The 26,227-nt window shown below is 39.6% G+C and overlaps 1 protein-coding gene across 1 annotated transcript in view; it reads left to right on the top strand.

Annotated features, from left to right (window-relative positions):
* Emb (embigin) overlaps positions 1-24,659 on the top strand; it is a gene marked incomplete at its 5' end in the record, with an annotated part of 35,906 nt that extends 11,247 nt beyond the window's left edge. The window contains 10 exon segments of the mRNA XM_034523370.2: positions 6,672-6,861; positions 7,088-7,169; positions 17,181-17,316; positions 20,085-20,151; positions 20,153-20,224; positions 20,226-20,286; positions 20,289-20,348; positions 20,351-20,365; positions 21,426-21,459; positions 24,487-24,659. Of these exon segments, the coding sequence (XP_034379261.2) occupies positions 6,672-6,861; positions 7,088-7,169; positions 17,181-17,316; positions 20,085-20,151; positions 20,153-20,224; positions 20,226-20,286; positions 20,289-20,348; positions 20,351-20,365; positions 21,426-21,459; positions 24,487-24,559 (790 nt within the window).
* Between the last annotated feature and the right edge of the window lie 1,568 nt (positions 24,660-26,227).

The raw sequence follows: 26,227 nt of genomic DNA, 5'->3' as shown, positions 1-26,227 counted from the left end.
CTGAAGTTTCTTCAGATACCTAGTTTAGACGCCCAGAGAACATGTGGAGCCCTGGGTCAATGGCCAAGAATGAAGTTTTGAGTGGAAACTCTTGTTTTCCAAATAGTGTTTTAAGGATATTAAAGATTAATAATTTGATTCAGTGCAGGAGGGCCAAACTGAGAGGTAAAGGAAAGAGACCAAAAAGCAAATCGCCCAAAGCGGGAATTCTGAAGGATCAATGGAAGGGACTGGTGTGCCTGGCATATGGTGAGGTTTACTGGGAGTGAAAAGAAGCAAAGGGGATTTTAAAGAATGGACAATATCTGATGTTTTGTAGCTAATAAGTGTAAGCTTTGGGGGACTGAGAAATGGCTCAGCACGTGCTGGTCTTTGTGAAGTCCCTGATTGGTTCAGATCCCAGCCCTCAGATGGCAGCTTACAGCCTTCTCCAACTCCAGTTCCCAGGGGGACCCAACACACTCTTCTGGTTTTAGAGGGTACCAGGTACACACACAGTACACATACAGACATACAGGCAAAACAATTGCACAAAATTACTAAAAATAAAAAAACTGAGCTTTGAAATGTTCATTAATTTAAGCAATTTGGCTCTCAAACTTTTTTAAACATTAATTAACTCAGAGTGTACTTATGTGCACATATCATGGTGTGTGTGTGTGTGTGGCGCTCATAGGACAATTTGTGGGAGTTTCCATCCCTTCTACCATGTATGTTCTGGGGGTAGAACTTGGGATGTCATGCTTGGTGCCAAGACCCTTGATTTGCTGAGCTATCTTGCTGACACTAAGCTATTTTCTAATATATGAAAGGACATTTTGTGTGGTGTATTGGGTATTGAAATTGGGAATATAGGGAAAAAGAAAAACAGATTAGCTAAATTTGAAAAAGTTGACTAACGTGAATTTTTACCGAGAGAGTTCAAGTTTAAGAGTACCCAGGGCTAAATGTGAGAAAAATGTGTAGGAAAAAAAGAATCTCAAGACTAAATATAGTTGACCTGGAAATAGTCTCTCACTGCCATTACTATAATTCTGATATGTAGGTGGCTCTCAGCAGATAGACGTAGGAAATCCTTCAGTTTTGCTCAGTTTCCTTTTATATAATTGGACTGCTGTTGAGGTCTTTCCGTGCCAGGGAGGGAAAAGAAGTTCAGTTTAGTGAACTTGCAGTTAAATAGCAGGTACTTCTCGAGTCTTCTCACAGAGGTTCACTAGCTAGCTACATTTCTTCCTTTGCAAACTCTGGCCTGTATTGCTTAAGAAAGTGCTTTGTGAAGTTTTAGATACAGTTAAATGTTATAAGGTATGTACTCACCTCAGTTCTGTCATATATATATATATATATATATATATATATATATATATATTACAAATATATACATATATATATTTGTAATTATATATATATATATTTGTATATATATTTGTAATATATATATACATTTGTAATCCTTAAAAATGGACTAGAGGTCTTGGGAAATACATTCGTACATTAGCGCACCCTCTCCTAAATACAAACACCTCCCATACCTCTTCAGAGCAACTATCATTGTTCCAATATTTGTGTAGAAGCTTCTTTGGATTTCTATATTGTTTTAGTTCCTGAATACAGTAATTATTATATCCCCAAATACAATATTTAGCTTTTTATTGGTTGGTTGGTTGGTTGCTTTTGCTTGTTTGTTTATTTTTCAGACATAGTTTCTCTGTGTAGCACTGGCTGACCTGGAACTCACACAATATTTATTTACCTTTTTTTTTTTTTTTAAAGACATTTTATTCATGTTTTAAGGTATTTGTTATCTCAATATTTCTGAAACATATTGCTTCTTCCATTTTTAACTTACCCGCAGGAAAGAAGCTTATTCTTTATTTTGTAGAATTTCTCAACAGTTTAGATTTTGTTGACTGCTTTCCTGGGAGGCAGTTTCTGAAACAAGCCCTTTCTGTCTCTACTTGTAGTAGCAGGCAAACAGACTTACTGTATTTAGGACCTTTCCACTTTCCCTCCAGCTTTCTCCTGGGTGTTGACTTGGGTGGTGGATGGGTAGGTGCTCTTGCACCATGGGTAGTCCTGGTCTCTGTCTGCCATGGCAGCGGTGGGTGGTGCAGAATGCCTTGACTGGTGTGTAGTGGGTGTTTGATTTCCTTCTCATTGATTTGCTAAGAATCAATAAGGAGAAAGCCTCCCCCCGCCCAAATTTGGCTAGTCAGTGGCATAGTTGGAAGTGAGACACATGTTTATTATTATTCGGTATTTTCTTTTTTTCTTCTTTAGAGATTTATTTTTTATTTATATGAGTACACTGCAGCTGTCTTCATACATACACTAGAAGGATGCCATTACAGATGGTTGTAAAGCCACCATGCGGTTGCTGGGAATTGAACTTAGAACCTCTGGAAGAGAAGTGCTCCTAACCACTGAGCTGTCTCTCCAGCCCATTATTTGATATTTTCACTGGAGCTTTCCTACTGGCAAATAGATATCTGAGTTCCACATGCTGACTGGCTATACTACTGAAGCACTTTCCTACTGCTGAATCCATCTTGTCTTGCTCTAAGGTCTCGACTTATCAATTAGACTCCAGATGAGCAGGACTAGTCAAGATTCCGATTCATCTCTTCTTTGTAGCTAGATCTATGGGTAGAAAGATCTTTACTTTCTTAGGCCCCTGGAATTAAACCAACAAAGGACAGATTGATAAAGAAAGATAGGTTTAATTATTGTTTTAGTAGTCATTGGGAAAGAGTGACAAAGGAACAGTTAGGATCTGTATTATGTGTAATCTTTTCTAAAAGTAGAAACATTAGTCAAAACAATAATCATACAACTTAGACGATTCAGTGAGATATTTTTGTATGTATATACTGTCAATCCAAAAGAACAACTCTGCTTTAAAGGGAATACTTTTCTTCTGAGGCACGTACGAGAGACTGTGGTAGCTCAGCATACAGATTCAAGTTACCCTAAATGAAGTATTCCTTAGTGGAAGAAGTTAAGTAAATTTCTGTAATCACAAAAGAAAGCCATGAGCCAGTATAGTTATTCTGTACGTTGGTGGAGTGGAGTCGTTAGCTAGGGACTGTATCAGAGCAAGGTGGGCTAATATTATTGTATTCTTAGCTATCAAATTGGTAGATATTGGCAATCGGTTAAGATTTACTGTACATCGAAGATGTTTATCTAGAAGTCACAGAGATATTAGATCAAATGCAATAGTGGGCAGTACATGGCTACTGAAGGAACTGAAAATAGCCCTGAATAACTTTGACTTTTGATTTGCCATTGCTCTAGATGTTCTTAATTACAATATGGCCTTTTTTTTTTTTTTTTTTTTTTTTTTTTTTTTTTTTTTTGGTTTTTTCGAGACAGGGTTTCTCTGTGTAGCCCTGGCTGTCCTGGAACTCACTCTGTAGACCAGGCTGGCCTCGAACTCAGAAATCCGCCTGCCTCTGCCTCCCAAGTGCTGGCTTAAAGGCGTGCGCCACCACCGCCCGGCTCAATATGGCCTTTTAAGAGACCTTTTTACAGTACAGGAAAATCAAGTAATCTACAAATCCATAAATCTGTCACTTCAAACGTATCATGTTTTGGAAACATCCAACCTCCGCTAGCTGTTTTGAAGTGCACAGTTAATTGTATCTTATGCTTATCATCCTGACCTTTGGAGCATCAGACTATCTGACCATATCCTGTACCTGTTAACTGTCCTTTGCCCTCCCCTCCTAGCCTGCTAGCACTATTGAATTTTTTGTCAACTTGAAACAAACTAGAATCACCAGAGAGGATGAAAACTCAGTTGAGAAATGACCTCCTTTGGAATGGCCTGTGGGTATGCCTGTGGGGCATTTTCTTCACTGATCATTGATATGGGTGAAGTTGCCCCTGGACAGGTGGTACTAGATCTCAAATGAAAACAAGCTGAGCTAGCCAAAGCCTGCAAGCCAGTAAGCAGCATTCTTCTGTGGTCTTTGCTTCAGTTTTTGCCTGGGTCCCTCCTTGGCTTCCCTTGATGTTGAAATAAGCCAAATGAAGTGTTTCTCTTTTAAGTTGCTTTTGGTCAGAAAGCTTTATCAAAGCAACGGAAAGCAAGCTGGGATACTATTATCCTCTGTTCTTGTATAAAATCAACTCTCCTTTTTATCTCACACAAATAAGCCGCTTGAAATTAAAGTTGAATTTAAATTCTTGTGCTTGATATTTTGCTTAACACAGTTCTCTCTACATTTATGTGTTTAGCATTTTAGTAGCAGGAGAGGGAGAGAACGACCATTTATGGGAAGAGGGAAAACAACCTTTTGTAAGGATAAATCACCTGTAGGAGACACATGATATGATAGTTTTATGACCATATAGGCTCAGACATGGTGCAAGAATTCCCTGTTGCTGAGTGTTCCTTCACCCGCTCTGCCCCGAGGAGGGAACTTTCTGGTATCAAGAACTTTCAGGAACTCAAATACTTTTCACTTAAAAAATAAGTTTTGTATTTTATTATTATTCTGGACTACTTCAGGAGTATATATGTATACTCTTATTATGGTAGAGTTTTATTTTTGTAATAAATGTCTTGGAGCAACAACGTAAAGGAGGCAGGAGTTATTTTCCCTCAGGTCTGGGAGGTTTCAGCACATGGCTCCTTGGCTCCATTGTTTCTAGATCAGTCAGGCAGAACATCGTAATGGAAGAATGTGTTGCAATGAATTTGCTGCTCGCCTTTTTTGTAGTCAGGAAACAGGGAGATTTAGAATGGGATCAAGAATAAAGTTTATATTCCCAGGGCGCAGTGACAGTCTCAAAGCCCACATTTGATGACGTACTTACTCCAGCCAAGGCTGCACATGCCCAGACGGCACTACGAACTGGAGACCACATCTTTAAATCCCTGAGACTATGTGGAATATTTATCATTTGCATCACTGTGGGTATAGTGAGAATTCATAGAAAGCCATCCTTATATGCTGTGTTTCATTGGCAGAGTAATCGTGGTAGGTTCTCACCTAAAGCCTATACCTGTCGCTTGTAATTTTAACTAGCAGCTCCCACAGCTAGATGAGGTTCATTTCTTCCTTCCTCCAGCAGCTTTGCATAGCATCTTCATCACAATGAAAGTTAGCCAGTAGATTAGGGCGAAGCTTCCATGTCAGTCCCAGCTTGATTTGCCCCCCACCCCCCCGCCCACATTCCATTATTCAAATATATAATGTCTTTAACAATAGATTTTTACTGTCAAGTTCTGGGGCATAACCAAGAACAATGGCAATAAATAGTATGTCATTTGAAGGTCTATGTGACCTTACTGGCCAACAACCCAATAGAGGTAACTTATCCCTAACATGGACCAGCATCCTCCTAAACAGAGAAAAGCAAAGAAAAATAATTTCTACCAAATAAGGAATAAAACAAGGACATCCATTCCCCTTCCATATCATATTCAACATAATCCTTGATGTCTATGTTGTCTGTGTCTGTGTATGTGTGTGTACATATTAATATCAACTGAAAGAAATAAGAGCTACAAAAAGGAGGAAAGGAAGAAGTCAAATGTGTCTTTTATCTGCAGATGATGCGATTCTTTTACATAAAGGACCATAAAAAGACTGCCAGAAAACGGCGCTTGATAAACACACTCAGCAATGTAGCAGGATGCAAAATTAAAACAAACAAATCAGTAGTCTTTATATATAACGACAATAAACACACTGAGAAAAACCTTGGGGGAAACAATATCATTAACATTAACCTACAAAAACATTAAAATAGCTTGGAATAAATCCAACCCATGAAGCAAACAACTTTAGTACAATGAAAGTTTGAAGTCCTTGAAGAAAGAAATCCAAGAAGATGCCAGGAAATTGGAAGACTTCCCACACACGTGTTTAGGATGAATATTTTAAAATGGCTGCCCTACCAAAACCAGTCTACAGATTCAATGCCATCCCCATCAAAAGTCAAATGCAATTATTCACAGAAACTGAAAAAAAAAATCTTGAATTTTTATATGGAAATTCAAAAGCCCCAGGATAGTCAACAGTTCTCTGTGGTTTTATGAGGACAGAGAATGACAGTTCAATCTTCACATCTTGTCATAACTGCCAAGGCTATATGCTTAATGAGAAGTATTAAATCTGCACTTCAGTCTGACCCTACCAGTGTGCAGTCTACCATTTGGAGTATACGCCTGGGTAGCTCTTTCCTCTGTGTCATTCAAATATTGAGAATTAAAGGAGACAGATATGATAGCCTTAGGCTTTTGTGACTCTATGAAAGTTGCAAGAAAACTTTTCTTCAGCTTTGCTTATTGAGGAGAGTAAGGAAGGGAACCAGAATGAAGAGAATTAAGTATCTGTAGTTGGGGTTGGAGAGATGGCTCAGAGGTTAAGAGCACTGACTGCTCTTCAGAGGTCCTGAGTTCAATTCCCAGCAACTACATAGTGGCTCACAACCATCTGTAAAGGGATCCTATGCCCTTTTCTGGTGTGTCTGAAGACAGCTACAGTGTACTTGTATACATAAAATAAATAAAAAAAAATCCTAAAAAAAAAAAGTATCTATAGGAGATAATGTATTTTTAAAAGGTATATGTATGTGTGTGTGTATTTATGTAGTGAATTTGCCTACACATGTAATGTTTATAACATAATTCCTTGTTCTTTTGTGTTGAGCAGAAGAGACCAGATCAGTAGAAGAAAACATAACTTGGAAAGGCCTTCTTACTTGGAAGTCAAATGCACGTTCACGGCCACTGGGGATTTGAACTCAGTGAATGTGACTTGGAAGAAGGATGACGAGCTCCTTGAGGCCACTGATGGCTTCAATACAACTAAAATGGGGAACACCATATCCAGTCAGTACAGGTTTGTATATAAGGGTGCAGACCGCCAGCCACAGCCCGTTTAACGACATGTCTTCCAATTTCGCTAAGCATTTTTTTTCTTCTGCAATCATTTAAATCTTCTGCCAGTATTCTAATTTTCATGGTTACAAAAATTATTTCTGTTTTAAAATTTTGATCGATGACTGTCTTCATTTTTTATTAAGTATTTTGAGAAATAGGCTTGTATTTATAACTCTCAATTCTCTCTAGGTTCATCGTTTTAATAGCAAACAAATGGGAAAATATTCTTGTGTCTTTCGAGAAGAGTTCAGAGGAACCTTTACTATCAGAGGTCAGTATTTATAACTTCAGCATTAGATTCCTTATGTCCCCAGGGTTTTAAGTAATTACTATAGTAATAAATGAAGAGCAGATAAAAGAAGAGCATTTGCTTTTTCTTGAGGTTCAAGTTCCTTGAACATAGCATTTGCCTTTTCACTCCACTTTTCTTTCTTCCATTTTTTCTTTTATCTTTTAGTTTAAAATACAAAACTTAGTTCAAAGGCCAGCTGCTAAGGTTTTCATAAATCCTGTATGTGCCTTAAATTATTTATTAATTTAGCCCTCTAATCTTCTAGTTTTGAGAACAGTCGTCTAAGTTGTGAGCTCCTACATTCCCAGATGACTCAGAGGACCATAAAAGTCTCATATACCTCTGTGATGCACAGTGGTACCTGCATTTTATGTCCTGATGCATGGTGTGATGCACAGTGGTACCTGCATTTTGTGTCATGACGCATGGTGTGATGCACAGTGGTACCTGCATTTTGTGTCATGACGCATGGTGTGATGCACAGTGGCACCTGCATTTTGTGTCATGATGCATGGGCATTTCAAAGCACAGTCATGTGTTTCCGAGATGCAACTCGTGAACTATGACGTCGTTCAGTAAGTTCACCCTCAGTATTCTTTATAAGCCTGCAGAGCGTAGCCTACCATAGACCTTTGTGACTGAAATGGCATTCGGTGATAGAATTTTCTTTTACACTTTTTTTAGAAACCTAGTTATGACATCCCACCCTTCCTCATGGGAACAAACAACTAGAATATGTTCCTCATCATTAAACAAAACATTAGAAGGTCTCAGTGTCCCAATGAAGACTAATTATTTGAGTTAGATAACTGCTTTCATGAAAATTCCAACATTTTGTGTTAGATTAGTGAACCACAGTTTGCAGGTGTTTGGTAAATGGAGTTTGTTGGCATAGTGATTGCTTGGGCTTTTTGTCATACGAATGTACCAGTGATCTGACAGTTCTGAAGCCTGGGTGGGATAGCTTCTGACAACAAACAGATGTTGTGCTCAGGGCTCATCCATAGCAGAATGGTCTGCTTCCTCACTGTGAGGTTCTTCTCCTATGTCCCTCACCAAGTCCCCTGTGTACTCACACTCAAGACCTCTTTCATTTTTTTAAAAAAAATTATTTCAACTTGGAAATTGTAATATATCCTTGTAGTTATTCACTTGGGTCTTTTGAGTTGCAGAAAGTGATGTCATCACATACTTGGGTGACATTGCGTGTGCTCTTTCTTTAGCTTCTTTCCTCTGCTGTTTGATTTAACGTGTACAGCAATAGTCACCGTGTATTTTCCTCCTCCCCTTCCTTCTTCCTTCATTTCTTTCCTTCTTCCTTCCTTTCTTTTCCTTCCTGTTCACCTCCACCGTCCTCTCCCTCACCCTTCTCTCTTCTCCTTCCAATGAACAATGACCAAAACCATAGATACTCCCACTATGTATTTTAGGGTTGTCTTTTCCAGTTTTGTCAAGAGTGGCATTAGAAATATGATAAGGATTGTGTTGAATCTGTAGACTATTTTGGTTGGTGAAGCTACTCTGCTGATCCGTGAGCACTCGGATGTCTCCCATCACCTAGGATAGTCTTCAGTTTCCTCCTTCAGTTTCTTCCTGTTTTGTTGTTGTTGTTTGTTTTTCAGTGTAAAGGCCCTCCACTTTGGTTATTTCTAGTTTCAGTTTGGTTGTTTAAGGCCATTTTGAGTGAGATTGTTTTGTTGATTTGTTATTGGCATATGAAAAGCTACTAATTTTCTATATTGATTTTTTTTTTTTTGTGTGTGTGTCTGCTCTTTTGTTCAAGGTATTGATCAAAATTAAATGGAGTCTACGGGGTCCTTTAAGTCCCTACCCCCAATCAACTTGTATCTCCTTCGTTTCATTCTCTTGTTTTGTTTTTCTAGATAAGGCTTCCAGTTCTGTATTGAATGAGAGAGGACACCCCTGTCTCATGCCTGGTTTTTACTGGGATGCTTTTGAGTTTTCCCATGTAGAATAATGAGAAGCTTTAGAATAACTAAGGCATCCTGTGTATATTGTTTTTATCATGGTGAGGCATCTGCCCTGTATTCGTAGTTCCTTTATGGTTCATTTCACAAACAATGTTGAATTTTGTCTCCAATTGAGGTCTAACTGAAGAGATGGGATGAAATAAGAGGGGGCTGGAATATTTACAGTATCAAAGCAGGAGAAACAATTTGAGGGTTGATAGAAGGAGCCTAGCAAGCAAGTGCAGGGGAGATAGGAGAGAACAACAAAACAACAAACAAAAACATCAATAAAAAACACAAATAACAAAACAAAAACAAAAACCTAGGGTATAATGCTATATATGAACAGTATAATCATCTGTGGGACCAATCTTGTGCATATCTGCTGCAAGTACCCAGAACTTCTCTGATTTATGAATCATGGCTAGAAGTCAGTAGGTTACAGCATGCCTTCCCATTCTCTGGCTTTTACATTCTTTATACCCTCCTTCTCTAAGGGGCTGGGGTATTGCTAGAGCTGTGGAGGAATTGATATAAAAATATATAGAGTTGATGTCACAAAAGTCACTTATTTTCACTCTTTGGCCAGTGATGAGTCTCTGCATTTTAAAAAAGAAACCTCTATCAAGGCTGAGAGCAGCATTGATATGTGGTTATAAATGTAGATATTTAGAAGGCAGTTCAAAAATATGTGTGTTTAGCATGACAATTATAGGTTTCTCCCAGGGCCTCTGACCTCTCAGCCACAGGATGGATGGATGGATGGAGATCGATCGATCTATCTATCTATCTATCTATCTATCTATCTATCTACATATATATCTATCAAATGAGGTTTCATATAGCCCAGACTGTTTTCAGACTTGTTATGTACCCAAGAAAGATGTTTACCATTTAATCTTTCTGCTTTAGCTTCCTGAGCAATGACAAGCTTGTACCACCACATTTCCCTCCATCACACATTTTAATCATACCACTCAGGGCTGTAAAAATCTGTTACTTTTAAAATTTGCTTGAAGCGGTTTAATTCAGCTCATTTGTTTTTAATACCCACTTAACATTAATGTAACATTTAAGTATGCACTATATCCTAAAGATACTTATATAGTTACTAACCTGGGTTCTTCTGGAGAGTCCTTGCTAAAAATAATAATTCTCTGTAATTTAAATCAATTTATAATTGATTACTGCTTGAAGAAATAGTTTCATATGAGCAGACTCTAAAGGCATCGTACAACAATTTCTTTCATAGTTATTAGGTTTGTTAGGCTTATGTAACAGTGTATATTTTTGTAAATCATTGACATGGCTTGCTTATTATGGTTCTTCTTAGGGGAGAATGATCTTTATCAGTACTACAAATTAATGTGGATAAAACGCTAGTTTCATGCTCTCTCTTGAGTGAGACTATTATTTTTTACATTTTATTTTACTTTTGCTGTAAACTGTACGAGTCAAGTTCAGCTCATGAGCATAAGACCTTGGGGCAATTTACACCTCTTTTGTCCTTAGGGGATCTGATGTGGTACTGTGACATGGTGCTCATTGATAAGTATGGGAACAACCGTCTTCTGCTGACCCTGTGTGCCTATAGTGCTAGCCAGAGCAGGAGGGCAGGGCAGCTGCTAATATGTTGACAATCATGTGTCACCCACAAACGTTGGCAGGAGTGTTTCTTAGTGGTCCGTCAAATAATATGGGCAAAACAACAAACAAACAACCCCTCCCCCCCCCCCCCCCCGGCAAAAAAAATTCTCACAACTTCTGTAAAATTTATTAATGTCAAAAATCTCATGGTAAGCAAGGCAATGATAGTGCACACCTTTAATCCCAGCACTCAGGAGGCAGAGGCAGGTGGATCTCTGAGTTTGAGACCAACCTGGTCTACAGAGCGAGTTCCAGGACAGTCAGATCTACACAGAGATTCCCTTGTCTCAAAAATCAAAGACAAACCTCATAATAAAAAAATGCAAAAATTTAATGGTGAGATTTTGGTAATGTAGCATGTGTTGAGCCTGGCCCTGGTTCAGTTCTCTGTCTTCCCCGAGAATTTTCCTAATGAGAAGGGTGGGAAAGGAGCCTGATCGTCACCCATAGTTACTTTAGCTGCCTTTGCTTTCTATGATAATATCAAGTTGCCCTTGAAATGAGCATGACTTTGGGCCAGTGTTCTAGCCTGTGAAGGTGCAAGCACAGAGCTTTATTTTTGTAACTTTTGGATAGCTATGACTTTCACTACATAGATTCAACCCAATATTCCCAGATGCTGTCATTCGATGTCACTTACTTGGGCCGTAGTCTTATCCCAGCATTCAGATGGGCCAGATTAAGGTCACAGCCATGGCTTCTTATCCACTCTTATAGAATACCAGATTTTCTTGAGTAGCCCTTCTCGCTGCCTGCTGTGTATCTTGAACATCTCCTTCATAAAGCTTTACTGAAAAATAGTTTCTCTTGTTGGTGTAGAAATTAATCCCGACCCAGGGTTTCTACCCACATTGGACAATTTAGCTCCCAGATGAAAAGCACATACAACCTTTCTATTTACTATAATCCTTAAACAGTACAAATGCTGGGCAGCTGCCTACCCTCTATGCTGTTAGAATCCATTTTCCTATCGATAACCTCGAGTTACTACTTACCTATGTTTCCTCTGGGCTGCTCTTAACTCTAATTGCCTAGCCCCTGGGGCCACATTTTCTTTACCCTTAACCCATAGTAGCTTCTCTTTGTCCTCATGGTTCCTCTCTGACCTCCAAGCCTGGGAAACCTCTACCCCACCTATGTCTCTTCTGTTCAGTTATTGGCTGTTGGCATCTTTATTTACCAATCAGAAGTAACTTGGGGCCAAGGTGTATGTGTGCAGACTCTCTTATCTTTGTAACAAGTAGGTCTTGGGGGGCCCACACTTAGCATTACAATAGATGCAAAAGACCAAACCTAAACATCCCCCACTCTGTTCAAACTTGACTTTTCTCACTTTTGATTCTCCGTTTGTGAATACGTGTCAATCTTTTGGTCATATTTCAGCACATTAATTTCCTGTTAAAGCATGACCTGATTTTGAGAAGGAAGCATGCTGTGCTGACTAGTTTTATGTCTGTCTGACAGAAGTTAGAGTCATTTTGAAAGAGAGAGAACCTAAAAGAGAAAGTGCCCCCACAAGATTGGTATGGGCAGGCCCGTGGTGCATCTTCTTGATTGTTGGTTGATGTGGAAGACCCCATTGCACTATAGATGGTGTTAACACTGGGTTGTTGGTCTTGGATGCTGTAAGAAAGTAGGCTGAGAAAGCCATGGGGAGCAAGTCAGTAAGCAGCATCCCTCCATGGCCTTGGCAACAGTTCCTTACTCTAGCTTCTTGTCCTGCTCTGAGCTCTTGACCTGATTTCTCTTCAGTGATCACTTATGACCCAAGAGTTGTAAGCTGAAGTAAACCCTTCCCGAAGTTGCTTTTGGTCATGGTGTGTCATCATCTCAATAGAAACCCTAACTGAAATTTGTGCCAGGTTTGAAAAAATAGAATATCTAAAAGATATACAGCCCAGGATAGCAAAAACTGAGCCTGACCAATGCTGGACTTCAGAATTTGCCCTTCAGAACACTGTTAACCTAATAGTGAGCTGAGCCTGGCACAAGAAGTCCATGAGCCAGGGGTCTAAAAGAACCTACCCTTTCTGCTTCTCCACATGGGGTTTGAGAAGTATGGCTCAACTCCATTTCAGGTTTGGAGGGGACCTTATTTATGGCTTCAGAAAAAGTTGAGGCAAGTTATCATCCGTGCTTGATCTGTAGGTCTCTAATTGGCACCTCTTCCAAAATAATGGGGAGCCCTCTATGCCCTAAAGTGACCCATCAGCCCTCAAACATGGTACTACAACAATAAAGCTTCACCTAGTGTTGCGTGCTTTGTGAAGAAGTCTGGTGAGACGGTGGTGTGTGTGCAGCTGGGAGCTAAGGGTGCTTTGTCAGGCTATCCGAGAGTAGCTTAGTCCCCCTCCCCTCTTCATGACAAAACCACAGATAGGGAAGTGTGCATAAAAAGGAGCCAAATTGTGTGATTGTTGCCTAGCCAGGAATACAAGCCTTGGTTGTGTTATAGCGAATCTTGGGAAGACTTGACAGTGTGGACAGCTAGGGTTTACTAACTTTAATCAAAGTGGACTAATCTGTGCTCTACCACCTGAACTCTGCCTAGTTCTGATGACTCAGAGAAGAAGGTGTGCATTCATTTGAGTGAGAGGGAAACAGAGTCAACAGGGATGGGCATTATTTATTTCTGTAAATTTCCAGTTCTAGAAAATGGTCAGTGAACTACGATACTAGCAAGCATCGTCAGTTCTGCTCTCTCGGGCTAGAGACAGGAGTGTTGGATGAAAGAAAGGGATTTACATAGAGTCTAACAGAGACCTCAGTACACAGACCATTGTCCAGCCTTAGGCAGCTCCCACCACCAATTTTTAGTGAAGAAATTGGCCCTGCCATTGGAAAAAACAAACCAGAATACGATGTTCTGGGATTCTACCTAAATCAAGCCTTTACCGTTTTGACATTTAATCATTTTCTTTTCCTCAATAACTTAAAATATACTTGTTATATTAGTATCTCGACAGATGGTCTGCTCTTTCCCTTGGATCTGGGAATTGCTTCCAGTTTTCTCATAATGGTTAGTTTCCTCCATTTCAGAGCCATCTGGATTTATAAATGATTTCTGAGGTGATTGCAGTAGACAGAGGATGTGGGACTCAGCATATAGGAGTAGCCTGTTTTTGAGGCAGAACACCTATGTGAGAGATGTCTTCCCCCTTACCCCTTTCCTTATAAGTCCATTTAGATTAAAATTGTTTTCCTAAAGTTTAGTTCTTGTCCTTTTTTTTTTTTTTTTAAATCAAATTACTATCTGCTTTTTTTCTCTGTATTTTCTGATTATAAACTATATGTTTTAGGTGAGGTATTTCCTTTTTATTCTTAGGCTTCAAGTATCCGTTCTCTTCCACGTCCTACATAGGTCTAGAAGGACGGTTGTTCTGATCTTTTTAAGCCAGCTATGTTTCTAGCTATTGGTAAGGACCTAGCTGGGCATCCTGGTTTAAATTGTTAAAACTTCTGCTGAACCACAGCATACATGTCTAGTCATATCCAGTGCTTGGCTGTGTAGCCTGAACTGTCTGTAGAAGAGTCTGTCTCATGGCTTCTAGCAAGAGTTGTCTCCTGCATGGTATTTGGATGGACTAGGGGGTCTCCACAGGGTCTGGAGCTAATGTTTCTTCACTCTTCTCCTTTCCTTTCTCTCTTACTCATCTCTCTTCGGCATCTCCCTTTTCAGATGGTCTGGGTGAATCCTACTGAAGCTCAGTTGACCATTCTTGAGTGATTTTAAACATCTACACAGTTTTAAGATGTACATACGTGAAGTACACTCCTCCCTCAACTTTCCTTTGTAGAACCCATTTCTCCTCTGCTCCAAAAGGCTAGCTGACCTAAAAACCACAAAGGACAATAATTTTCTTATGAAGGTGGCTAATGGTACTACATATAAAGGGCATAGCCATTGATTACAGAAAAGGATTATTAAGGGAGCTGTATCAGGGCATAATCCCAATAAAAGTTGGAACGTTGTGACAGTTATGTTTCGAGCATTTTGTATTTATTGAACTCTTGTCTAACTCTTTATAAGAACATAGCAGGCGTATAATGCCCTACCCATAAGATACTTATGTATATCAAGGCTGTCATGTATGTCAAATATTTGTTTCTTGGCTCTAAATCTTATCTTCATTATTGCATTATTAGAGTGGTGCAGACTCCTAATACTTACACCTGATCTTTGAGATAATTGTTAGGAGTTCCTGCTTAGCAGGTGTCAATAAGTTATACATGCAAGTTAGTGAAAGGAATGCTAATCTCTTCCGGTAGGGTCAGCTTACCAATTTCTTCTGGGTGGGATAACCGGAATCCAAACACTTTAATCCATTAATATGTACTCACCTCCAATCATGACCGATAGTAACGTCATGGAAGTGCTTGCCTCTATTGTGGTGCCTGATTGGTGGTTCACATATTTGGTTTTGTAAAATGTAGACTATTTAGTTTTATCAAAGCATGCATCTGTAGTTATGGAGACTGGGAGAACCAGCATCTCAGTTACTTTCAGTCACTAGAGTAAAGAAGCACCATCAAGGCATCTTCTAGATGGATGAGTTTATTTGGGCTGACAGCTCCAGAAGTTTAAGAGTCCGTCATGGAAGGGAAGCATGGTGGCCCGAGCAGAAGCTGTGGGCTTACATCTTAAACCTCCAGCAGGAAGCAGGAAAATCAAACTCCAGGGCCATAAGTTTTTATGGTCGCCAAATCTGCCTCCAGTGACACTCTGCCTTCAGCAAGGCCACACCCTAAACTTCCCTAAACAGTCACCAACAGGGACCATGTATTCAAATGTCAGAGGCTATGGAAGACTCTTATGATTCAAACCATCATGGCCGCTGATAAAGAGATCTACTATTATTTGATTATTGAAGCATTTTATGTCTAAGTGGGTGGCGTCCGTCGTCTTTCGTGCCTCTCTTTATTGTTGCCAGGGCCCCTAAACATTACTTATCAGCAAGCAGCCCTGAAGAAGACAAGGATGATACATATAATTATATCAAATCCTGTGACATGGGTTCACTTTAAACAGTATCAAATAGCAAGGCTCCCTCTGTCACTGGTGTGTTGCTCACCTAAGGACAGAACCCACCAAAGAAACCCTGTTTGGGTCCCTGTCTGGTTATTAACATCCTAAGTTCTTTTCCAGTAGTTACTGATATTTTCCCATTTCCCATCTTTACAGTTCATGCATCATGCAGATGCTCCATTATATTGGTAGAAGATTCAAGAACCCCTGCACAGCATATTTTATCTAGAGTCTTAGCTATAGAAGTTGAATATCTTTCTAATCTTTGTACTGAAAGTTAAAATTACCTATAAATTTTAAAAACATAATATGACCTTTAGACACCACAGTAGTTTTATCTACTTTTTCCCGTGCTTGTTAACTTAATAAACAGAACACACAAAATTAAAACAACCAAACTTTTAAATTAATAAAATTAGGAAAAAGCAAGAAAACAAAGGTTATCCTTGTTGATCCATCTCCAGGCAGGGCAAATTTTACCTTGTGACATTCTATTGAATGCTTCTGTTTATGTGTTGGAGTTTCTTTAAGCAAACTGTTCAGGTATTTAAATTTTAATTTTTCTGACTTTGGGTTCTTTAGCATTTTTACTAATTATATATACTTCCAACTTTCTTGACTAAGAGATTTACCATAATTAGTGTTAGTCTATGTTCTTTTGAAATCATGTTGTAACTATGTTTCTAAGTCTCACCTATTTTCTATGCTTTAATTTTCCTCCTGACTACAGTGCAGGTGTACAGTGCAGGTGTGCAGTGCAGGTGTGCGGTGCAGGTGTGCAGTGCAGGTGTGCAGTGCAGGTGTACAGTGCAGAGCTTTGTGCACATTGGGCATGAACTCTACATTATGACATATCCCTGTTCCCCCTTGACTTTCCTTTGTCCCTTTGTGTTACCACTTTCTCTACCTCTGCATCAATTAAGACTATTTCTAGCCTGGAAATACTGCCTTTTTATTCATGCACTTAAGGGTAAAGCTCTGAAGAACCACTTCCACAGTCAGTGGGAAGAAAGAACAGCCTTGAGAAGAGGAAGCTCCTGTTTTTTAGCTCAAGCATTTAATAGTTTGTTGCAACCTTGGAATGGTTAGAGTTTTAATCACCGGAGGCTTTCCTTCCATTTGGACATTGCAAACAATTCTATTGAATTCATCCGTCCACTATTAACTAATACTGCTGATGTCTCCTAAAGACTACAAGTTAGTCTCATTATATGTGTGATCAAAATTGCATAAAGAGAACAATACATTAGTAAGAAAACAAAGTGGAAAAATGTCCATAAATTTGGTACATTTGTTTTGCTTAAACAGCTTCAACAATATACATTTTTCTGATTTTTTTTTTCTTAGTCCCCAAAGTTCATGGAAAAAACAAGCCATTGATCACTTATGTGGGAGATTCTACCGTGCTGAAGTGTGAATGTCAAAATGGTCTTCCTTTAAATTGGACTTGGTACAAGAGTAATGGAACTGCACAGGTAAGATTGTATTTCCTGGGGCTAGGAAGACAGTTCTGATGGTGAAAGTGCTTCCTCTTTTAGTCCGAGGACCAGAGTTTGGATCCTCTGGACCCATGTACAAAACGAGGTACACTTGTAATCCGAGCATAAGGGAGATGGGTGATAGGATGATTCCAGAAGCTTGCTGGCCTCCCAGTCGAGTGTTGCTAGTGAACTCCAGTCTCAATGGGAGTGCAATTTCAGAAGGTGCTGGATGTTTACCTGTGACCTCCACATACCCCACACATAGACCCCTCATAGACAGGTATACACATGTGTAAACACAAAAGAGCATTTTTTTTTCTCTGATTAAAGAAAACAAAACAAGAAACCTTTTAGTTCATAAATAAGATTATAGCCAACTTAAAATTCCTAGGAGAATTAATATTTCTGTTCTAACTGGTAATTACCAAGTAACCACAGTGATAAATGGAGTTGTCAGTGGGTATTCTCAGGGTATTACATTATCTGTGTGAAGAAACTTCGAGTGCTTTATTAACTCATATTCAACTTTTTTAAGGCTTTGCAATTTATTCTTTGAAAGAAAATTAAAAATTATTTTCAGGATAGGCATGATTGTTTGCACATGTAATCCCAGTACTAAGGAAGCAGACAGGAGGATTGCCTCGCATTTAACTTGGACCAAAGAAATGGGACCATTTAAAACCAGACTAGCCAAGTCTGAGTAGCAGTGCTCTGTTACAAAACAAACTTAAAAGTAAAAAACGAAGAGGATCTTTGCCCGGCGTGGGGACATACGCCTGTAATCCCAGACCTGTAGGAAGGTGAAGCAGACTGATCGTTGTGTTTTCAAGTCACAGACAGAGGGTTTGATGATATCTCAGACTCTATAAGGAGACGAAACCAAAATATTTGTAGTTGACGAGGATAGAAATAACTTTAATAACAAAGCCTCACTTTGTGCCAGTAACTAGGGAAACAGAAAACAAAATGCCAGGCTCTTTTTCCTGCTTGTCTCCTGAAATATTGGACACAGGATGCAGTGTACTATCCCCATTTGAAAAAAAAAAAAAAAACGAAGGGAAGTTTGGTCACTTAAACTTAGTTCTCGGTTTTTTGTTGGGTCATTGGCCCTTTGAGGCACTGTAGGCATTGGAAAGGAGTGGACTGCTGTGTGTTAAGGCTTTATATATCTAAAACAATTGACTTCAGAGCAGATAGGAAGAAAACAATATGAATATCCAATGAATAAATTATCGTTGGCGTCCTGCCCTTTCCCAGATTATCTCAAAGAGCTCGAGACTTGGGACATAGTACTCTAGGGGTGCCCTTATCTTGCCTTGGTGCTAATGAGTATTCAAATTAAAATCCCATTGAAGAAAAGCTGTAATTCTATGTGGAGCACATGAAGCAACAAATCTTTTAATGAGGTGTTAAATTCTTCCCGAAGCAAACGGACGCCTTGGAAGAAAGGCAGGGAACAGAGCCTGTCTAGTTCTGTGATAATGCTTAATGCTTCAAGAAAATGACTAGAGTCGGCTTAAATGAATCCTCTGCCTTTTGTATTATTGCTGATTAGGACAGGTAGATGGAAATGTTTCTGACACACAGATTGTAAAAACAAATATCCGCTGTGCTATTTGGAGACAATAGCCTAATATGTTCATGCAGATGTGACAGCAGACAAACTGGAGCCTAAGTCAACTTATATTAAAGTCATAGCATGTCCTGTGCATCCTTGTGCCCTTCTGTATGAATCATTATTCTCCTAATTTGGCATTGAGCCTGGCCATAATCAGCTGTGAGACAGGGCCAGGGAAGGGGCCGCAGGTTAACATTTTAGGTCAAGTACTGTTTCAAAATGAAAGTCATCATCTATGTCAGAATTAGCTCTGAACTTTCTTAAGCTTCCGCCCTTTGATTTATTGTCCCTGAGTCATAGGGTGTTTTTGTCATGAATATTACAGGCCATGCTGCCTGTTTACATAGAGATGGGCAACGCTTATTTTTCTCTTCCCAAATACAGAATTTGCAGAGAATTCTTCCTTGAATAACCTCTGAGAACATTTATATGCAGATTAGCACTTAATTGAACATCTCAGGCAAGCAATAGAGTAGTAAAGGCATCAAATGTCTTGAGAGTAAATTCAATTTAAATAGATTAAGTATAACAGCTTCTAAGTATGAGTTTGTGAGCCTGAGGAAAACCCAGCAGGTCTCGGAAGCCAGTCTACCTGGAAGAGAAAGTAACTGGGACACGAAAGGGAAGAACAGGGCTCTGAGACATCACAGAGAGCTGGCCACTGGAGCTGCTACTGGCCATCAGTATAGGGCAGTAGTGCTGTCAGGTTAGTGATATATCTCCAGAGGCAATGACTAGAATAATATCATTAGAGGGGTATTGTTCGTTTTGTGCCTGTCTGTCTTGTTTGTGGAGAGCTAGTCATACATGAGAATGAAAACTCAAGATGGCTAGACATGTTTTTCTGCCCTGACTTCTTACCTAATGGTTACTAATGATGATCTAGACATCTACCTGAAGGTTTAGACATTCAGGGCTCCATCCTCACAGCTGAATAGAATTTTTCCTGTGCGTGCTGGTGGAATACCAACGCCCTGCTGCATGTGACTTTAAAGGTCTGTTTTATATAATATCTCATAAATTTTAATATGCCCCTTTCTGGTAAGTGGTTTTCTGGCTCCTGCTTTCAGCCTTGCCCAGAATTAGATCACATGGGGCATGTATCTCTTTTTGCATTATGTAAGGGTTTTAATGTCTGTCTCCTTGCCTTAGGTTCCCATTGATTGTTCACGCGAAGGATAAGTATGTTATAAATAGTTCCTATGCTAATGAAACCAAGGCTCAAGATAAAGCATCTTTTGGAGGAAGATGGAGGATCCTACTCGTGTCGTGCAGCCTTCCAGTTAGGGGAGAAGTGAGGAACACGTTGAGCTGGTTGTGCTGAGCTTCATGGTGCCCCTCAAGCCATTTCTCGCCTAATTGCTGAAGTCATCCTCTTAGTGGCCATCATTCTGCTTTGCGAAGTCTACACACAGAAGAAAAGAATGACCCAGGTAAGAGTCCTTACTCTTTTCCTATTTTAATTATCGCTTAATTATGATGCGTACCATGGCTTAGCACAGTGTCGCCAAACAAAACAAAACAAAAACTGCTAATATAAATGGCGACTTAATAATTTATTTTAATCATTTGAGTCAGGGGGATGGCTGTGTGTGTTGGTGCTGCTCCTCACCCGTTGAGCCTGGAGTGGCAGGCCACTGAGTTCCAAGTTTCCTCTTCTTTTCCCTGTCTCTCCCCCCCCCCCCCCCCCCCCCCCCCGCATTGCAAATGTGCATTGCCACACCAGGCTTTTATGTGGGTTCTGGGAATTGATCATCTGGCCTTGTTCTGCAGCAAGTGCTTTTTTGATGAAACTCTATCTCTATTTCCATTTAAAAACTATTTTATCAACTCTTTGAAGTCAAGGTTGCATTAGTGTTGTTTAAAAACCCGTGTATCTGGTTGGGCTGTTGGATGAGAAATCCTTGATGAAAATTGTCCCTTATTCTGTATTTATTTTCTGATTAGTCACTTATTCTGTATTTATTTTCTGATTAAAAAAACAAACAAACAAACAAAAAAACACTTCAGTGTCAGGCTGGAGATATGTCTCAGCAGTAAGAGCACCGACTGCTCTTCCAGAGGTCCCAGCAGTTCAATTCCAGCAACCACATGGTGGCTCACAACCATCTGTAATGGGGATCTGATGCCCTCTTCTGGTGTGTCTAAAGACAGCTAAAGTGTACACATATACACAAAATAAATAAAGAATTCTTAAAAAAAAAAACAAAAAAACAAAAAAACAAAAACAAAAACAAGCCCCCCCCCACCCCCCCACAAATTTCAATGGAATCACAGTTTTGAAAAAAAAAATCCCAAGGTACCAAACAGCTCTTGATCAGAGATTCAGGTAAAGTCTGGTGTCCTGTGGGAGGGAGCAGGGGAAGGCATAGCTACTGAAGGTGGTGCATCTGTCCTTTCTATGGAAAAGTTTTTAGGAGCAGGTTGAATTGAATGTGTAAGAGAAGCACTGTGTCCTTAATTGCCATATCTTTTCTGTTTGTTGTCATACAGATGATGGGAAAGAATTTGAACAAATTGAACAGCTGTAAGTATTATTTTTAATTGATTTTCTTAACTTTTGTAAAAGGGCCGATAAATACGAAATTAGGTAACATGTTTGCAGTTAGAAACAAGACAACAAAAGAAGATGCTGATGTGCAGTGTTGTCTTCTATGTACGTCTGTGTGATGCTGAAGTTTGGCACTCAGAGTCTACCCCTCCATCACTTACTGGTCTGGGCTTCTGGTTTTGTTTGTGCAAACATTTTCACAGTGATATTACTATATACATTCATTAAATTAAGTTCTATGTATACATGGTTAGGACAGACTTTGGGGCACAATAACCAGAAGTGAGTATTGATTTTTTAAGTGATTTGTTACCTCGGTTGTATGTTTTGATCACCGAATGAAAACCTTAAGACTATAATATTCTTGAGGCTAGAGAACTGGTTTAGTGGTTAAGAACATTTGATACTCTTGCAGATGACATGTGTTTTAATTCCTAGCACCCACATAGCAAACCATAATAGTCTATAACATGAGGTCCAGAGGATTTGGAGTTCTCTTTGCCTTCTGGAGGCATGAGCACACAAGTGGTACAGACAAACAGGCAGGCAAAACGTCCATAGGAAGAAAAATAGAAGGGAACAAATTACAATGTAGCCATACAAAGAAAACTAGACGGGGGGCAAAAAATTACAATGTTATTTATAAAAGAAAAATAGAAGGAAAAAAAAAGAGTACAGTACCTCACCAGTTCTCCCAGATCAGAACCACTTAGGTTGGGACCAGGCATCTGAGTGTTCTTGGTGTTCAGGTTCTGCCACCACTGAAATATCGCTAACCTAGATAGAGTTTCTATAAGAATCACTTTGGAGAAGATTCGGGTTTTGTTTTCTTACTACTCTCTCAAGAGTAGAACATGAGGATAGCTGGGAATAAAATGGCCATGGATCTGCTTTGTTTGGGGGATGGTGGATCACTTCTGCTCATCCAAACCAGAGAATAAAGGTGCCCAAGTCAGGGACTACAATCTGAGAACCAGCCAGTGGCTGTGAACCAAGGGTTTAAGAAATCAGACTAAGATAGCTAAGAGGTGTCCATGAAACTGTTGGGGCGGGACCTGTGAACCTACATCACATTAAAGAGCAAGAAGGGTCCAGAATGTTGTTCTTTCTTTTTTTTTTTTTTTTTCTAAACTTGTTTACTTTACATATCACTCACTCACTCCTGGTCAGCCCCTTCCACAATCCTCCCTTTCTCTGAGTGGGTGAGGTTCCCCGCTGGGTATCGCTCTACCCTGGCACATCAAGTCTCTGCAAGGCTAGGCACATCCTCTTCCACTGAGGCCAGACAAAGCAGCCCAGCTAGAAGAACATATCCCATAGTACATGTAAGAGCTTTTGAGATAACCCCCATTGCAATTGTTTGGGACCCACATGAAGACCAAGCTGCACATCTGCTATATATGTGCAGGGAGGCCTAGGTCCAGCCCTTGTATGTTCTTTGGTTAGTAGTTCAGTCTCTGAGAGCCCCCCAAAGGGTCCAGGTTAGTTGACTCTGTTGGTCCTCCTGTGGAGTTTTCCTATCCCCTTCGGGGCTCATAATTTTTCCTCCTATTCTTCAATAAGGACCGAGGCCCCCATACTACTGTTGGCTGTGGGTGTCAGCACTGTCGAGTCAGCTGCTGTTGGAGCCTCTCAGAGGACAGCATGCCAGGCTTCCGTTTATTACATACTTGGTAGCAGTATTCTAAGTATTCAAAGAGACATTTTGGACCCAGTTTATTCACAGGGGGTAAAACGAACCAACAAGATGCACGTTATAAGTTGAACTTTTAATTCTTAAATCCTTCTGATAATAAAAAGTGTGACAGCCATTCATGTAAGTAATGTTAGTTGTACTGTGCCCTTATGATGTCCCGTTCTTCTGCCTATCCCCAACATGCCCAGTGTCCCTGACAACTCCTGTGGGTCAATAGGGCCTGTGTTACACTTCTCTGTTATACTGACAGTGGACTTGCAGTCCATGTAAGTTAATTTTTATCTCTACAGTTTACTCCACTTATGCTTCTCTCCAACTCTTAAGAAGCAATGTCAACGACTCGATCCATAATATAAAGAACTGAGGTTGCTTTACTTTAAACTGGAGTAAGGCACATCATGTGTTCCATCCTTCATTCCATCACTGAAAATGTCAATAGGTATAAATTAACAAGGGTGCTTTAAGCTCAATTAGATCAACCTTGCTGTGATCATTTTAGATACTCTAGAATTTAGTGAGGACTAATTAATTTTTCAGAGAAAAACATTTTCATATGTTATATGCCTGATATATTGGACATTACACTGTATGTTTGGTATGCATTGCCCTTTTAGTTTCTTGTTAAAAATGAAATTTAAAAATGAAACATAAAATACCAAAACCTGTGAATTCTCTTCTTAAGGGGGGGGGGGGGGGGTGGAACTAACTCATCATTTGATTTTTCTGACCATCCATGACAACTACACTCCATACACGTGACATACAGGGTTGGGTGGCTGACTTTACTGGTTGCTAGTAACCGTGAGCCACAGGCCTGCCTACAGTGTCTTCCCACCTGCATTCACGTGTTTGGTGACTTTTCATGCAGAAACCGCTAAGATCGAAAGCACATATTGTAGTTTTGCTCTGATGCAAGAGGCCACATGTAGCTTCAGGTAACGCAGCACATAGCCATTACAATTAGACATCTGTCTTACAAACTGCCAACGCTCCTGTACTGTGATCTTGCTTGTTTCAGAACAATGTGTGAGTTACCTGTTACATCCATGCCACGCCCTATTGCTGGGAATAACCAGTTCTTCCTCTGCATCGACCAAGCAATCTTTTGTTACCATGCCTGTGGCCTTAGGTCCTCCCAAAACAATGGGATAAGGAAAAATCAACATTTTTAAGTAGAACGATGTTAGGAAGAGTGATTCGGTCTACACTGACATTTTAGAGTTTACACTGAGCTATGATGGGTATACTACACTGACTCAAATTTATACATCTTGAACGTCTGGTGTTTCATTTTGCTTTTGACACAGGAAATCAGATGATAGCAACGGCATACATAGGAAAACAATGTCCCCGGTACAGAAAAGATGTAAGTACTTCTAAATGATAGTAAAAAAGGTTATTTTTAGTATATTAGACCTTACTCTTGTTCTTTTTCAGATTCATAAAAGACCCAGTTCACTGTGTGCTTAAATACACTTGTTTACAAAGACAGACATACCAAAAATAATGGTATCTTGGCTGGAGAGATGGCTCAGCAGTTAAGAGCACTGACTGCTCTTCTAGAGGTCCTGAATTCAATTCCCAGCACCTATATGGTGGTTTACAACCATCTGTAATGGGATCTCTTTGTTGTGTGTGAGACAGCTATAGTGTACTCATTACATAAAATAAATAAATAAAATCTAAAAACAATAATGGTATCCTTTTCTACCAAAAGAATGGGTGTACTAATCCTGTGTCAGCTTCCTGAAGTACTGGGATTACATGATTGTATATCATAACCCAGCTTTGTTCATAGTCTGTATATTTATGTAAATATGCATTTTTCTCCTTTTGGCTAGTCTCCTTTGAAAATTTCATGAATTTTTAAATCTTTATCTCAAAGTTTCTGTAGCTTTCTAGTTTATTTCTATGTATGTTCATATAATTGATGCAATGAATTCATCCACTGTGCTAACTTCCTGATTTGTTCAATACAAATCGTTCTTTTTTGAACTTGCTCTGCCATGGTTGGCAGGGTCACTGCCAGGCCTTCTCTGCTTTGCTAAAGTGACAGTAAGTTACCATGGGATAGCATGGCCATAACTTGTTCATTCTGCTTTTTTTAACTCAGGACTCGGCGGATCAATGAATACAGAAAGAACATTTTGCCTTGGGAAGATGTACCAGCGTTGGAGTTTGTATTTCAGGCGTCCTTTAAAGAACGCCTGAATTTGAGATGTTAAAAGACAGAGATGCTCTCAAAGTTCGCAGGGAGTAGCTTGATAAACGAAATAGTCCATCTTCTAACAAGATGTATTTTCATTTTGTAATTGTTTTCATTAAAAGCAAGTAAAGTGATTCAGCTGGTCTGTGAGCTGTAACCTAGATAATAACTTTACCCTCTTTGGGAGATCAGGGGTACAGGGCAGACACCAGCCAAGTCAGTTAATAATTCCACCATAAATATCGCTGAAAGATCGTTTATTACCAAGAATTATTAAAGGATAAAGCGTTTGCCAGTTGTTGTAAAAGTGTTTGCCTCAGACAGACATATCACCTATGGAAGTATTTACAACAGATTCATGTGGAGTATTCTGTGTTGAGTGTGTTTTCCTAGTAAATGGAAACTATGCGTTCCGTATGGGTCACTACACTGTAGTCTCCACACTAAGATATACTTGTGGTCCATAAATAATGTGTGAAGTAAGGAAGTTCAATCAAATGCTTGTGTGCCATGGTCAGTACAATACCAGAGCTTCTCATCTTCATTGCACACATTTCCACTTTTTCTACCCCAAGCCAACGTGTTCTCAGCCTTAAGTCAGACATTTTCCTTGTCTTCACCATGGGGTTTGGACATCATTAGTCTTCTTGATGTTGATGTTTGCAGAATGCAGATCCGTGTGGTCGCAGTAAATACTGCATGCCCTTGTGGCTCGTGGTTTCTGCCATACCATCACTGGCTAAGTGTGTATAAAGATGCATTATTAGTGTTTTCCAATAATAATTCCTTGGCTGATATACAGGAGCGCTAGTGTAGAATTTTTAGGTTGCTGCAAATGCCAG

This window comes from Arvicanthis niloticus, chromosome 19 (assembly GCF_011762505.2).
Source record: "Arvicanthis niloticus isolate mArvNil1 chromosome 19, mArvNil1.pat.X, whole genome shotgun sequence".
Taxonomy (NCBI): domain Eukaryota; kingdom Metazoa; phylum Chordata; class Mammalia; order Rodentia; family Muridae; genus Arvicanthis; species Arvicanthis niloticus.
This window is presented reverse-complemented; position numbering and strand designations above follow the sequence as displayed.